The sequence below is a fragment of the Erpetoichthys calabaricus genome, chromosome 16 (assembly GCF_900747795.2).
Source record: "Erpetoichthys calabaricus chromosome 16, fErpCal1.3, whole genome shotgun sequence".
Taxonomy (NCBI): domain Eukaryota; kingdom Metazoa; phylum Chordata; class Cladistia; order Polypteriformes; family Polypteridae; genus Erpetoichthys; species Erpetoichthys calabaricus.
In genome coordinates, this window is record NC_041409.2 from 77,859,800 (window position 1) to 77,877,066 (window position 17,267).

The 17,267-nt window shown below is 42.1% G+C and overlaps 1 protein-coding gene across 1 annotated transcript; it reads left to right on the forward strand.

Moving 5' to 3' along the window:
• Positions 1-395: 395 nt before the first annotated feature.
• Positions 396-15,330, forward strand: LOC114666625 (protein delta homolog 1). The gene is made up of 5 exons (XM_028821553.2): positions 396-669; positions 890-953; positions 1,323-1,453; positions 8,576-8,717; positions 14,361-15,330. Exons 1-5 carry the CDS (start codon positions 612-614, stop codon positions 15,079-15,081), a joined length of 1,116 nt encoding a protein of 371 aa, XP_028677386.1. The 5' UTR covers positions 396-611; the 3' UTR covers positions 15,082-15,330.
• Positions 15,331-17,267: the final 1,937 nt, after the last annotated feature.

Here is a 17,267-nt window from a genome sequence, read left to right on the forward strand (position 1 = left end):
AATACTTTTATTCGTATTATTTATTTTTTATGTTATTATATTTATATAGCATGTACCATATAGTATAGCATATATATATATATAGAATCAAAGTATTACCGCACCAAGCACACTACCACAGGTGAAAAAATAAAGGGGAAGCTCCAGGTGAAATAAAAAACATAAATGAAGCTCCTCAAAAAAAAATCCTGAATCGGGCGCTATTAATTAGAAGCAAACATTTTTTCCAGAGCCACAAGCAGCAGCAGCTGATGAGGGAACAAGCGTCGAGATACACGGATTAAGAGCAGATAAGAGGAGCACAGGAGTGGGGTGGGAAGGAGGAGGAGGAAGAGGAGGATACAGAGAGAGAGGGAGGGAGGGAGGACGGATAGGATGGCACAAAATCCCCCCCCCCCCCCCCACCCCGTGCATTTTTGAAAGGAGGACGCTGAAAGTAGCAGTTCGGGAGGTAGAAGAACAGACAGAGACTGGGCGAGTCCGGAGAAAGGGGGCGATTGTTATTGGCGGTGGCGGAGTTCCGTAGAGCCGCCCGCAGCAGCTCCTCAAGTTGTCCAGGCAAGCAAAGCAGGCTGGCAGGGCGATGCGCCTCAGCGCTGAGGGGCTTTGTGATGGATTTCGCTACTCTCTGCTTTCTGATGCTGCTTTCTGCGCTCCGAGGGACTCAAGGTAAGAGACCCGCGGCTGATCCTGACCCGTTATACACGAGGGGACCCTTAGCTCTCTCCTGTCAATCTGCGACCCTTACTGCACGTTCTGAACTGGGCCAGTTTGCCGGCGGAACGTGTCATTAATCTGCATGCTGTTATCTTGTCACTTTCAGATATCCTTTAAACTATTGGTGTCTAAGTGTCCCTTGCCAGCTTCTTTCTTTTTTGTTTGTTTACAGGTATTCAATGTGCTTCTAAATGTGACCCGGAAAGGGCATTATGTGGGGAGGACGGAGAGTGCAGGTACGGACGGACAAAGCACACACACACACACACATACCGCTAGTCCCGCATTGTCTCACTTCTCTATGAACGCATTAAAAACATAACCAACCATTCAATGCTCTTAGCCATGGGATGTGGTGAGAGGTCCGGGAGATTTTTATTTTTTTTACCAATCTTGTTATTAAATCCTGCGCTACTCCTAGAGCTTTTATTTTTTTGTAAATAAAAAACGACTTTCACTTTTTTAGCAGCCATTTGATACTTTTTAAGTAATCTGGCATCAGACCTACATTTTCTTCATCAGTGCAAAGTAAAATTAGGACTGAAGAAGCAATCAATAATTGTAGACTCCTGGAGGCGGCACTAACCTTCTTCTTCTGTCTGCAGGTGCAAGCCAGGCTGGAGAGGAGCACACTGTAACCAGTGTGTTCCCTTCTCGGGTTGCGTGCATGGAAACTGTACCAAGCCTTGGCAGTGCCAATGTGAGCCGGGCTGGACTGGGAGCCGCTGCGATGTAGGTAAGAGATGGACGAAGATAAATCACTGCACATTTTGGAAATGAGGCCTCATCTTAAGAGGGCTCTGTGCAGATCTCTAGCACAACTAAAAGCACAAGACACTGCTGGTCACTGTGTATACAAAAATCAGATTAACATTGAAACCTTTAGAAATAAGCTGATAACACAAAAAACCAAAGATACAGCAAGCCATGCTTATCTGATAAACAAATGGCCACAACAAGTATGGAAAGAGCTCAGTCGGTTGTTGGATTAATGTGGTCCGTGTGATGGTACTGCAGGTTATGTAGTGTCTCTGCCCTGGGACAGTCTGTGACAGCTATGTCCTCTGTGTGACGTTAGCATGCTCAGCAGCATTTGGGCATCTCAGGGGTTTGCAGTGTGAGTCAGTACTGATGTTTCTGTGAATGAGCCCTTGCCTTTTGCTCAGTCTTTCTACAACAATTTACATAAAGATGTGACTTTTTAACAATCGACAGATTTTACTTTACGCTGAATTAAGTGTAACTTGCTTGTATTTTGTTCTGAGCTCTTAATGTGTGCTAATCAATTTTTGCCTTTTAACACTTGTTTCCAAACAATCCCCCCAGACTGATGTGCACTTGATTATGTTGACCTTTTTTTGTAAGTCACTTTGGAAACAGGAATCTTCTATCCAAATAAATATAAAAGATAATAAATATACAAAGAGAATCACCAAGGGAGGGAAAAACAGAGAGAGAAAGAGCTACTGCAGGTCTGATATGTTCATTCAGGACACCCCAGAACATAAAGCCCTCAATGTATTCATGCCAGACCACCTTGGCCCTCAAAGACAGGCAGCTAAAGGACTGCCTTGCTGTTCTGGCCCTTTAAGCCAAATATTCAGTGTGTGGCTACAGGGATCCCAGGAGCAAAAAGGTGGAAGTCTAGCCTGCTGTCTCTGGTCCAAATTAAAACCAGACCCTGACCTGAAAGCAATTCCAACGTGACTGGAAGTTTAAACAAGCTGGGAAATTCAAAGGCTCCTCCAGCCTTAAGGCTGCTGCTTGTGAAGTCAAGTGGAGTGGAAGAATAAGCATTCAAAAGGTGAGCAGAAGACAGGGTCCAGGCATCAGAGACAGATGTGAGGCTAATATGGAGAATATATGTTATGAGTGGGGGGTGAGAGTTTAGGCACTCAATTTTTAAGAGGGGAATGGGACATATTTAGGTAGGACTGGAAAGGCGGTAGAGGTTATTTTCCATTTTTTTTCTTTGGTTACTTTTTGTTTCCCTATGTATATACCTCCTTGTAATTTGTTTTGTTAAATGCACCTCTTCCACCTTAATAAAAGGATAAGTGTCTGTGTGTCTGTCCAGTTGTTATGTCATTTCAAAAGAAGACACATCACAAACATTTTTAGTAACAAAATGCATTTCATTTTCCATTCCAACAGATGGCGCCTCACAGACTTTTACAAATCCCATACCAAATGGCATTTAACAGAGGCAAATGCACTGCATCTGCCATTCAAACAGATGGTGCATCTGAAGTATTAACAATGCCTTCATGAAATCCCACACCAAATGACATACAGTATAACAGAGACATACTCCTGGTATTGCCCTGTGGTGGGCTGGCACCCTGCCCGGGCTTTGTTTCCTGCCTTGTGCCCTGTGTTGGCTGGGATTGGTTCCAGCAGACCCCCGTGACCCTGTAGTTAGGATATAGGTTGGATAATGGATGATGGATGGATTCTTGGTATTTGTTGTTCCAACAGATGGTGCATCAGAAATATTATAACTGCCAATATGAATCCCATACCAAGTGGCATATAATAGAGACATATGTATTGCATTTTTCATTCCAACAGATGTCGCATTACAAATATTAACGCTGTCTTTACAAACCCCATACCAAATGGCATATAACAGAGACATATTCTTTGTATTTGTTGTTCCAACAGATGGTGCATAAAAAAAATATTATAACTGTCTATATGAATTCCATACCAAGTGGCATATAACAGAGACATACGTATTTCATTTGTCATTTCAACAGATAGCGCATGAGAAATATTAACACTATCGTTACAAATCCCATACCAAATGACATATAACAGAGACATATGTATTTCATTTGTCATTCCAACAGATGGTGCATCACAAATATTACACTGCCTTTACAAATCCCATACCAAATGACATATAACAGAGACATATGTATTTCATTTGTCATTCCAACAGATGGTGCATCACAAATATTAACACTGCCTTTACTAATTCCATACCAAATGACATATAACCGAGACATATGTATTTCATTTGTCATTCCAACAGATGGTGCATCACAAATATTAACACTGACTATACAAATCCCATACCAAATTCCATATAATAGAGACATGGTGCACTGCAAACGTTAATGCAGTGGTCTATGTTGATTACTTAGATTTCAATTTGTTGTAAATGAGTAGCACAGCTAATGTTTTTATATTTTGCTTATTTGACCTCTTTTCTGGGTTTGGGGATGGCTAAAGAGTGCCTCTACTGGTCTATATGTATGTACTGTATGTATGTTTGTATAGAGGACTAGGTGTGCTACCCATCTATGATGGGCTGAAATCTTAGTAATCAAAGTAAACCTCAGTGTTAACATCTGAAGTGCAGCATGCAATGCATATTTCTGTTATATGCCATTTGGTATGGGAGTCATAAAGTGTTAATGTCTGTTGGAATGACAAATGTAATGCATTTTATTACAAAAATGTTTGTGATGCGCCACCTGTTGGGGTGACAGAGACATATAAATGTAAAGAATTATTATTATTATTATTATTATTATTATTATTATTATTATTATTATTATAGCAATTGGACGGACACACAGACATACAGACACATATCCTTGTATTAAGGTGGATATAGTACATATTTATATAAATACAACAACAACAACAACATTTATTTATATAGCACATTTTCATACAAAAAGTAGCTCAAAGTGCTTTACATAATGAAGAAAAGAAAAATAAAAGACAAATAAGAAATTAAAATAAGACAACATTAGTTAACATAGAAAGGAGAAAGTAGTATGTATTTAAGTCTTATACATTGCATGAAGTAGAAACAAACAAGTGCCAGTACTATCTTTGCTTTTGTCCAGTTCTTGGCTCTCCTCCCAATACGCAGCACATTTAACACAATTATTTAATCGAGCAGTGGGTGGGTGGGGGGTGTTGGTGTGTCACCCTATGGAGTTTTGATCACTTTGCTTTGAGATACATGACATTAGATTGGACAGCTCCTTTCCCCTTGAAAGTCACATCAGTAAGTCTCAGTACACAACCATTGACAGTCACTACATTGTGGCAAAATATGGAAAGTTCTGGTACTCCTCACAAATGTGTTCTGGCCCACTTCAAGTCCTGGTCTTAAGGGATGTTATAGACTGACCTCCAGAATTGCTTCCTAACTTTAATCTGACACTGTCAGGATAGGCTTCTGCTCCCAGTAATCCTGAAATGTTACCATGGGCTCTGACAGCAGATGAATTTTAACTGATATTTGTCAGTATGCCGATGTGTGTTTGTGAGTGTGCCTTGTGAGTGGTCTGGACCCTCAGCCAGTTCTGCCTCTTGACCCCTTTGACTTTGAAGTGGTCAAACTGAATGTCTTTTGAATGTGAAGGGCAGTATATTGGAATTAAGTGACATGAAAAGAAAGCATAGGGAGCATCTTGGTGGACATAAATAGAGGAGTCACTGGTGATTTGATGATGAGCACTGCATTGCGTACGGCACATAACTTTAGACCTCACTCATTTCTTCTTTTCGAACACTGAAGTTTGAAATAATCCAAATGTGGTAAAGCGGCTGTTAAAAATGACAAATAGGCATTATTACATGTCGCCTGCCTTGATACATCATAATTAGGTTGCCCTCTTTTATCTTATCCTTTTTGCTTTCCTGTGCTGGTGATTTATTTAGCCACTGATGTGCGTACAATATGCTATTTTATTTCATGCTTGTATTGCCCTATAATTTTCTACAGAATATCTGACTCTAAACAGCACATTCAAATGAATCATCTTCAGGATGTTTAAAATGGTAACTGAGAAGTGAATTATGGTTTATTAGTGAATAAGGTACCCACTGTAATAAAACGAAAAGTGTCTGTGTGTCGGTGTATCTGTCTGGTTGCTATGTCTGTGTCATTTCAACAGATGGCGCATCACAAACATTTTTAGTGCTAAAATGCATTGCAAGGGCGGCACAGTGGCACAGTGGTAGATAGATAGATAGATAGATAGATAGATAGATAGATAGATAGATAGATAGATAGATAGATAGATAGATAGCTTCCTGGGTTCTCTCTTTGTGGAGTTTGCATGTTTCCTCCCACAGTCCAAAGACATGCAGGTTAGGTGCATTGGCGATCCTAAATTGTCCCTAGTGTGTGTTTGGTGTGTGTGTGTGTGTCCTACGGTTGGTTGCTGCCCTGCCCAGGATTGGTTCCTGCCTTGCACCCTGTGTTGGCTGGGATTGGCTCCAGCAGACCCCTGTGTTCGAAATTAGCGGGTTGAAAAATGGATGGATGGAAATGCATTGCATTTGTTATTCCAACAGATGGTGCATCACAAACATCATCACTGCTTTTACGAGTCCCATACCAAATGGCATATAACACAGACATATGGGTTGCATGGAGCACTGCAAACATTAACACTGAGGTCTGCATTGATTACTCAGATTTAGTCTGGTAGCACAACTAATACGTGAATAAAATGTGAACAAGGCTATAACTACAGTATAGACACATAGTTTTAATTGCGTGGATTTGACCAAGAGTCGAACTAAAAGTTGGGCAGAAAAGCTGACAGGCAGGCAACAACATCATACTGTCAGGGAAGATGAAAAGGGAGAAGCTGAATGAAGGCAAGTGTTTGAAGGGTCAGCGAGGATGGTGAGTGTTTTAGGAGACATTGGAAGCCAAGTTTGGGAACCACTCTAGAAAAAGATCCCAGTAGATCAGTTCTGCTTTTGAACAATCGGCTAAAGAAATTGAACATGAGAGGCAATGTATTTTAACACTGGGATGCAAATAAACATGCTAACACAAAGAATTATGGGAAATATGCAACCATAAATCAAAAGTGAAGAAGAAGTGTGTTTAAGCTTAAATAAACTAACCAGTGTGTACAGTATACAGTACGCCTGTAAGGTGATGTAAAACGGGACTTTGTTTTTTTAATTTATATCTCATAATTAGCCTAAAATAACTTCAGGTTAACATGTAGCAGAGACCAAGGGTAAATTCTCAATTGTGCAATTTTCCATAATGTCCCTTACTCAAAAAAAGCCAGCAAGCCACAGGAAAAGGAAAGGAAAGCCCCTCCATTGGCACAATGCAGACGCAAAGGTATTTGAGAAGGGCAGATATAAAGCACATGAAAATGGAGGGATCACAACACGGTATTAGTATGAGAAAGAAAGAGAGCATGTAGGCAGTCCTGAACATTCATGCTGTCGGAGAACAAAAGCCCAGCGCAACCTAAATTGTGTCCCCAGCGAAGGTGAGCACAACATTATTCTTTTGAGGACTGTCCCTGTTAGATTAAGAAGAATGGACTCTTTGCATTACCCAGACATCTCTCTCTCCTGGTTATTCTAAAGACAAGCCCGCTTTCACAGACACTCATTTGAATTGTTCCGGTTGTATCTTTTCTTCTGCTTTTGACTTCTGCCATTTTATTACAGTAATCCCTCCTCCATCGCGGGGGTTGTGTTCCAGAACCCCCTGCGAAAGGTGAAAATCCGCGAAGTAGAAACCATATGTTTATATGGTTATTTTTATATTGTCAAGCTTGGGTAACAGATTTGCACAGAAACACAGGAGGTTGTAGAGAGACAGGAACGTTATTCAAACACTGCAAACAAACATTTGTCTCTTTTTCAAAAGTTTAAACTGTGCTCCATGACAAGACAGAGATGACAGTTCCGTCTCACAATTAAAAGAATGCGAACATATCCTCCTCTTCAAAGGAGTGCGCGTCAGGATCAGAGAATGTCAGAAAGAGAGAGGAAAGCAAACAAATCAATAGGGCTGTTTGTTTTTAAGTATGCGAAGCACCGCGGCACAAAGCTGTTGAAGACGGCAGCTCACACCCCCTCCGTCAGGAGCAGGGGGAGAGAGAGAGAGAGAGAGAGAGAGAGAGAGAGAGAGAGAGAGAGAGAGAGAGAGAGAGAGAGAGAGAGAGAGAGAGAGAGAGAAAAACAAACAATCGAAAATCAATACGTGACCTTCGAGCTTTTAAGTATGCGAAGCACCGTGCAGCATGTCGCTTCACGAAGCAGCTGCACAGAAGGGAGCAACGTGAAGATAACCTTTCAGCATTTTTAGACGAGCGTCCGTATCGTCTAGGTGTGCGAACAGCCCCCCTGCTCACACCCCCTACGTCAGGATCAGAGAAAGTCAGCGCAAGAGAGAGAGAGAGAACAGTAAGTTGTGTAGCTTCTCAGCCATCTGCCAGTAGCGTCCCTTGTATGAAATCAACTGGGCAAACCAACTGAGGAAGCATGTACCAGAAATTAAAAGACCCATTGTCCTCAGAAATCTGCGAACCTGCAAAAAATCTGCGATATATATTTAAATATGCTTACATATAAAATGCGCGATATAGCGAGGGATTACTGTACTGCAAATGTTTGTGATGCACCATGTGTTGGAATGACAGTTGCAACGCATTGTATTACGACAGGCATTACAAAATCCATTTCAAAAGATGATGCACTGCAAATGTGAATTCAGAGGTCTACATTGCTTACTTAGATCTGAACCTGTCTTTAGATGGGTGGCACAGCTAGATGGACTATAAAGCAGAAACCATGGCTCAAACTGACTGAAGCCACCTGTGAACGTATTGCACGCAGGCTACGCAATGCCAAAGGGGTTCCAAAACTCCTTGAGATGGGGCTCGGAATCAAAGGACACCACATAAAATCGGGGTTTGGTTTGAGTGCTAAATATTCTAACTACACTTTTCTTTGGGTTAATGCAGCAACTACAACGTTTATTTCCATAGCACGTTTTTCATACAGATAATTCAAACAGGACCCTTTGTTTTGATTCTTAATATGTGCCCCCCCACTGTCTTGTCAGGTGCCCGGCCCTGTGCGTCCACGCCTTGCATTAACAATTCCACCTGCACAGAGACGGGTGACGGGGGATTCCTATGTATTTGTGAGCCTGGCTACGTGGGCAACAACTGCCACCTGAAAACTGGACCCTGCTACATTAATGGGTAATCTTTTGACTATGCTTTTCATATCTTGCTCTCTGTGTCTTTAATTTGCTATGTTTATTATACAAAGTTTATTTTATATCTCTTGGAGTCAATTTTCTACTGATCTTTCAAATGAAAGAAAAAAATGCATTTATAAAGCCTGGCTTGTATGCTAGGCCTTAATAATTTTGAGGATAAGTAAAATATGTGTCAAAGTGAATGGTATGGCTGCCACACCAGATCCAGAGTCCTGGGTTCAAATCCCGGCCTGGCCACTAACACTGTGCGGCGTCTCCCTGCGTCCACCTGCTTTATTTCTCCAGGTATTTCAGATTTCCTCCCACATTCCAAAGACATGCAGTAGTGACCCAGCAGGAGTGAGAGTGGCCTGTGATGGACTTGTGCCCCGTCCAGGGTTGCTTTGTGTCTTTCGCTTAATGTGGTCCCGATAAGTTTCAGCCCTCTGAATTGGATTAAATGCAGACGCAAAGACATTTGTGAAGGGCAGATATAAAGCACATGAAAATGAAGGGATGACAAAACAGGGTTAGTATGAGAGAGAAAGAGGGCATGTAGGCAGTCGTGAACATTTATGCTGTCCGAGAACGAAAAGCCCAGCGCCACCTAAATTGTGCCCCCAGCGAAGGCGAGGAGAACGTCACACTTTTGAGGACTGTCCCTGTTAGATTAAGAAGCATGAGACATCTTTGTCTCCTGGTTATTCTAAAGACAAGCTCACTTTCACAGACACTGATTTGAATTGTTCCGGTTGTGTCTTTACTTCCACTTTTGACTTCTAGCATTTTATTACTACAAATGTTTGTGATGCACCATGTGTTGGAATGACAAATGCAATGCATTGTATTACAACATGCCTTACAAAATCCATTCCAATAGATGATGCACTACAAATGCGAATGCTGAGGTCTACATTGCTTACTTAGATCTGAACCCATCTTAGATGGGTGGCACAGCTAGATGGACTATAAAGCAGAAACCATGGCTCAAACTGACTGAAGCCACCTGTGGACATATTGTACGCAGACTATGCAATGCCAAAAGGGTTCTAAAACTCCTTGAGATGGGGCTCGGAATCAAAGGACACCACACAAAATCAGGTTTGGTTTGAGTACTAAATATCCTAACTATTAGTTAATGCAGCAACTACAACATTCTCAAACGTGTTTGTGAATATTATGTGTTGCTATTAACGTCAATGAGAACCTCATCCCCTACACAGACACTTCCATTCAGCTGGCTTTAAGAGAGTAAAGAAATTCAATGAAGAGACCTCACGGTGCACTCATGTAGCCCCCCAATAGTCAGGGGGGCATTGGAGCATACATCAGGCGGTGTCTGGGCTCAAATCTATAAGGCATGAGACACCCATATCAAAATGAAAAACTCAGACGTGAGTGTCAGTAGGCTTTGGGCCCTCTGAACCAGGTTACCCGAACTATTCTAGAACACTTCAAAAATTATTTACCGCTCTGATACTCATCTTTATGATCATAAAATAGGTCATTCCGATAGCAATTGATGAGAAGAAATCATAATTAATTGCAGAATTACAGTATTTAAGGGTTCCTCTAGAGCAGGGGTCACCAACTCCAATCCTGGAGGACCACCGAGGCTGCAGGTTTTCATTCTAACCCTTTTTTTAACGAGTGCCCTGTTTGTGCTGCTAATTAACTTCATGTGAATTCATTTTAATTGAATTGCTTCTTTAAGATTTGCTCCCCTGAATTGCTTCATTTCTTTCCTTAAATGGCACCTGAACAGAAATGAAATGTGAAGTGAGGGAGCCAACAGAAGACCAACGAAGTCAGGGCCTCAAACTCGAAACAATTTCACTCCAACCAACTGCTTAATGAGGTGACGATTATTGTCGTCAATTAAACCCGTTCTTTAATTCCATGGCTTGTTGCTGTTCTCGTGATTCATTAGCAGACATTTCCAAAATTGTTCATTTTCTGTTTTCTAAGAGTACGCTATTAAAATGTTTTGTGGATGTGAGAAGATTAACATTCCTGAGGCCTTCATCTTTCTTTATTTTCAGATATTGTATGATGGACACCAGTTGTTTTGGCTCATTTTGTATCTCAATATTGTTTGGCTGCTAATTAAGAAAAAAGAAACAAGGGGTCCGAGTCTTCAAGAGCAAATCAAATAAAATGAATTCAAAAGAAGTTAATTAGCAGCAAAAACTGGTCACTAATTAAGAAAAGGGTTACAATGAAAACCTGAAGCCATGGTGGTCCTCCAGGACCGGAGTTGGCGACCCCTGCTCTACAGCGCCTCTTTCTTTTGCATGATTTGTCTCAAAAACGAATCAGCACATCATCATCTCATAACAGGCTTAAGTTTCGAGTTTGATATTTTTCTGTCCAGCCGTTTTAGCTCTAGAAACCGTGACACACAGACACACACACACACACCCATCATTGAGATGTCAATTATTTTGGTTTCAAGGGCCCCGAAAATGTCGAGATCCATTGAAAACCGGACATCAAAATTTTTGAAGAACCAAAAGCTTTCGTTCGTCCCCCATAGATGACAAAAAGCAAAAATGTAGCACTAGCAGACATGTATACAGCAAAAAAACGCTCCATCAAAACAAAGAGTGAATTGTGGGCTTTGATTCTTTCTGTGTCTTCTCTCCACTTTCAGTCAGATATCCTCCTGCAACTCTGGTTGATTTTCACAGTCTAACCATGTGTTTGTTGATCTGGAACCCATAAAAGACCATGTCCTTCATTGTCCACCTCCACTTCAGCAGTTCCTGAGTCAAGCTCCCTTGTATGGTACAAATAAAACACAAGGCAGGGATGAGCAAAGGGAGATTGTAAATATTAAACAAATCTTTCTGACCCTCTGGGCACCCCTACATGGTTTATAACCCTAGCTGCCTTTCATTTAGTGTGACTCACTGACTTGCTCATTACAAAGTACCATAAGAAACATCGCCATTTAAGTCCTTTCACCTTCCATCTCTCTCTGTCGCTCTCCTAAAATCCTGCATGACTCTTCTCACCTGCCAATGTCATACTCAGTGGACTTCAAGTGGTAAGGTGGCTTTAAATCCTACCATGGGCTTACTTCTAACCAACTTTTAGGGTCACTTTTAAAGCCGGGGTGACCTTTCATGGGCATTGGAAACATCACAGAGTTGATCCCCCTGTTCACCCCTGGTGTGCCTGTACTCTTAAAAGTCCCTGTCACCAAGTCGGCCTCACTGCTGTGATGGCTGTGAGAGGAACAACCTGGCCCTATAAAACAGCTTCTGGAAATGTACACCCTATGACTGTCAGAAGATGTTATCACATCTGGGGTTTCTTCTTTTTATTGAGGAGGTTAGGTACCTCTGCTAAAGGAGCAAATATAGGATTTTAACAAAGTCTCCACTCTCTCATCTTTATGCTGCTGCTCCAGGTCCTCGGCCTCTGTGGCACCCAGTACATATATAAGGCAAAACACTCCAGGGGGGTCCTTCTTGGGCTGGCAGGACAGCATGTGGGGTCCAGCCAGTGCCCCCAGTGTAGATAGATAGATAGATAGATAGATAGATAGATAGATAGATAGATAGATAGATAGATAGATAGATAGATAGATAGATAGATAGATAGATAGATAGATAGATAGATAGATAGATAGATAGGAATGGCACTATATAATAGATAGATATATAGATAGATAGATAGATAGATAGATAGATAGATAGATAGATAGATAGATAGATAGATAGATAGATAGATAGATAGATAGGAATGGCACTATATACAGTAAAATACAGACAGATAAATAGTGAAAATAGTGCAAAGGCAAGCAGTAGAGCAGTGGCACCAAGTGCCACAAGAGGAAATTCAAGAAGTAAAACAGAATAGGGGAGCGTTAGTCACAGTTTTTGAATATCATATTACCTCCATTTAAACCTGCACAAGGAGGTCTAAGTCAGTACACAACTTTGTTCCCAGCTCCTACTCCAAGAAGCCCACTACAACTGCACTTAGACTTTGTCTTGGTCTGCTGCTTGTCCACAGCTCTGAAGCACACTGCAAAAGTGCTAAACCTGAAAGGTAGTCTTTTACCATAAATACGTTTTATGACCAAATCAGTGTGGGATCATCCCGAGCTGACAGCACACTGTAAATGACTTGTAGTGTTTTTTGATTTCAAGCAAATTACCAAAATCAGAGTAGGAATCCAACAGTAATGAGGAAGCAGCTTCGACCCTGATATCTGTTCAAATTTTCTTAAATTTCTTTTAAAATTGTGTTGCCCCTACCATCATTTCTTCTTTTTTACGTGTTTATGTATTTTGTATGTATATATGTACTGTATATATGTATTTATTTATTATTTCTGGATTGTGTTGTTAAGTCAGTAATTTGTGCCCTATGGCACAGTGGTAGTGTCGCTGCCTCGCAGTAAGCAGGTCATGGGTTCACATCCCATGTTCTACTGGCAAGGAGTTTCCAAAGCACTTTGATTAGTGAGTACAATTCTATATAAATGTAAAGAATTATTATTAATACCACAAAATGTATTTTACTAGGCAAAATGCAGGTGCCTGAAGCAGGCCATGTTGTGTGGTGGCTCAGTCACTGGACTTTAAATCATAGGCTTGCTGGTTCTCAGGACGACAGCAGAATCAAACTTTATTTGCGTGATGCATACACAGACTCAAATCAAATGAAATCAGCAATTAGCAAATTCAGTGAGCTTACATTTATTACAATTCTTATCACTTATACAAAATACTCTCCTCCTTCTGGCTCTTCCCATCATTACCTAATATTCAAGCCCACCATTACCTAATGTCCATCACTTGACCGAAACTGCCAGCATTACTTCATACCCTGTGCAGGTGTCCAAAACGTATTCATTGATCAAGTACACAGCTTAAGTCGAAACCAGGAGCCCCCACATAAGATATCGTGCTTCTCAAATGAAAGTTACATGACGTCCAGTCATTTCTCAAGGTTGAAGTTTTAAGCAGCTGCATTTCTAAAACAAAGATCTGCTTAGCCCTCTCAAAGTACACCGTGTCCTTGACTGGAGTTTTTAAGCTTTGCAGCAAAGATATTGGTGGCTTGCAGCTGCAAAGAGAAAAATAATAAAGTAGGCAGACGCAGACTTTTTATGATTTAACACTTACTATATTTAGAGTGCATTAGGAGATAATACTTAATTTCATATATGCATATGATTCTCTTTGAATATACAGTATGCAAATCATCAACTTTAAGAATATTCTTTTCTACAATAGATAGATAGATAGATAGATAGATAGATAGATAGATAGATAGATAGATAGATAGATAGATATGAAAGGCACTATAAAATAGATAGATAGATAGATAGATAGATAGATAGATAGATAGATAGATAGATAGATAGATAGATAGATAGATAGATATGAAAGGCACTATAAAATAGATAGATAGATAGATAGATAGATAGATAGATAGATAGATAGATAGATAGATAGATAGATAGATAGATAGATAGATAGAAGAGAAAGGCACTATAAAATAGATAGATAGATAGATAGATAGATAGATAGATAGATAGATAGATAGATAGATAGATAGATAGATAGATAGATAGATAGATAGATAGATAATTTTGTAATTTTGTCCTTCTTTCACCCCGTTGCAGCTCTCCATGCCAGAATGGTGGGACGTGCTTCGATGACAATGGCTTAGCCCCCCGCTCCTCCTGCACGTGTCCACAAGGCTTCATTGGGGATTTCTGTGAGATCGACTCCGATGACTGTGAGAGTAACCCTTGTAAAAATGGTGGCACGTGCCTGGACAGTGGCTCTGACTACACCTGCCTTTGCCAGGCAAATTACACCGGCAAAGACTGCAATGAGAGCTTGACCCCTTGTGCAAGGGAGCGATGTGAAAATGGGGGAACATGTTCAGAGGAGTCAGGGGGCGGCTTTCTCTGTCTCTGCAGGCCCGGCTTCTATGGGAAGACCTGCGGCTCCCGAGAGGTCAGAAGTTCTGCCCAGATGGGCAGAGGCACACCACACTACAGCCTCCCCTCACACGTATTCCACAAGATGCTTCACCAACGGGAGAGAGGGCTATTGAAGATCACGCTCAAGCAAGCCATCCGTTCGTCTGACCCAGACCTCAGTAGGAGCCAGGTCATCTGCTTTGCTGTATTGGGCATCTTGACCTGTCTGGTAGTCATTGGCACCACAGGCATCGTTTTTTTCACAAAATGTGAGATGTGGCTGGCCAATGCAAAGTATAAGCAGCTGGTGCACAAGCACAGAAGTGAGTACCTGAAGACAAATGATGGAAATGAGCAATCGGTGCACATCGTCCTGCCAGACAAAATCAATATGGCTGGCTACACGCCAATATGAGGCACGATCCTCGCTGGACTTCCCAGGACACTCTCCTTTTGTCTGCAGTTCAAATGCTGCAGGCTTCACCTTTCAGAACTGGCCCAGTCGCTCCTCACTGCTGTTGTCTTTGTCGATGATGCCTATGTGTAACCTGTGTTATTGTGCATTTACTGCATTTTAATTCTAGTCTTCGCCAGACTTGCTGGACGCAGGGCAGTGAGGACAAGTGGATTTGTAGAATAAACAGAGATCTTTGTGTCTTTGTTAGTGGTGTCTGAACCTGGAGCCTGAAGCCCTTAATGACAGGGAAAGGTGTCTTGACATCCATACAGACCGATGACAGGAGTCTCCGATGGAGCCCAGGAGCAACAGTGTGATCACTGAGTGTGATGTGAATCTTCACTAATGGTCAATAGCCTCAGCATTCTGGGGCTGATGTACTGATGGCCATGTGGCCTCAAGCACCCCCTAAAGAAGTCTCCCCACTCCTGTTTCAGCCAGTAATCCATACTCCAATCCTCACATGTGTGGGGTCAGACCTCTGTCATGTTTTTCAGCTGCTGAATCCCAAGAACAGAGAGGGGGGAATCAGCAGAGGAGCACTAACTGTGACCAAACATGGTGGACATGGGAGTCAGTCATTATCCAACCTGTTATATCCGAACACAGGGTCACAGGGGTCTGCTGGAGCCAATCCCAGCCAGCACAGGCCGCAAGACAGAAACAAACCCTGGGCCGGGCACCAGCCCACCGCAGGGCACACACACACCACGGAAAATTTAGGATCACCAATGCACCTAACCTGCATGTCTTTGGGTGGAAACCCACGGGGAGAACATACAAACTCCACACAGGGAGGACCCGGGAAGCGAACCCAGGTCTCCTTACTGTGAGGCAGCAGCACTACCATTGCGCCACCGTGCCGCCCGGAAATGGGCATATATAGCAGAATTAGCTTCTGTCAGGAGGATGAAGGCAAGCCAATGGCTTCTGACCTCACTAATTGTAGAATTCTGTGTCATTCCTTAGTGCAGAATGGTGCATCACAACTCCAGGCTCCCGGGTCATCATCAGTGTTTGGCCTGCATGTTGTCTCCATGTCCATGTGTGCTTTCTATGGGTACTCCACTTATCTTCCATAATCTTGATATAGGGTATGTTAGATTAATGGGCACTTTTAAATTAGCCTTGTGGGAGTTAATGTGGCCTTTTCTTGACATTGACCCCCAAGAAGCAAGCATGCAGGTAACAATCCAGAGACTTTTGGTGGACACAAAATCATCTAAGTGATTCGAGTTAAAAAGGTCATAAGTGGAGCATGAATGGAATATAACATTCTAACGGGTAGGAGTGGCAAAGTAAAATAAGCAGGGACAAAAACACCAAAGGAGTGTACAAGGGGCACAGTGAGCTAACAGAAGACATAAAGGGGCACAAATAAGGGGCAACAGAAGTATAAGCCACTCGGGTGCATGAGTCACGAAAAGCAGTTGACAATTGTATGTCCCGGAGGGTATGACATGAAGCCATAGAGCCAGTATGGCATGAGTTTCACAAAGCTATGTAGGGGGCATACAATCTTCACAACGTTCAGAGAGAAGTATGAGCAACACAATGCCACGCTGAGGTATGAGTGGCACGTGGGTGTGTTAGTGTAATCTTGTCAAAAAGGGTACAAAGACACATGAGGTGAATGTCACCATGCCACACTGAGAAATAAGTGGCATGTGGGTGTGAAAGTAATGCAGTCCTGTCAGAAGGGTACATGATAGACACATTGGGTGGGTGTGAGCATGCCACATGGAGTAAAAGTGGCACATGGATGTGTATGTGGTATAATCTTATCAGAAGAGTGCAAGATAGACACTTGGGGTGTGGTGTCACCATGTCACAGTGACGTATGAGTGGCAGGTGGGTGTGTAAGAAGTGTAATCTTGTCAGAAGTTTACAAGATAGACACTGGGGGGTGTCACCATGCCACAATGGACTATGAGTGGCAGGTGGGTGTGTAACCTTGTCAGGAGGGCACATGATAGACTTCTAGGAGAGGGTGTCATGATGCCACAATGGACTATGAGTGGCGGGTGGCACATGGATGTGTAAGGTAGCATAAACTTGTCAGAAGTATACATGATAGACATTGGTGGTGGTGGGGGGGGGGGGGGGGGGGGGGGGGGGGGGTGTTGCCATGCCACAGTGAGGTA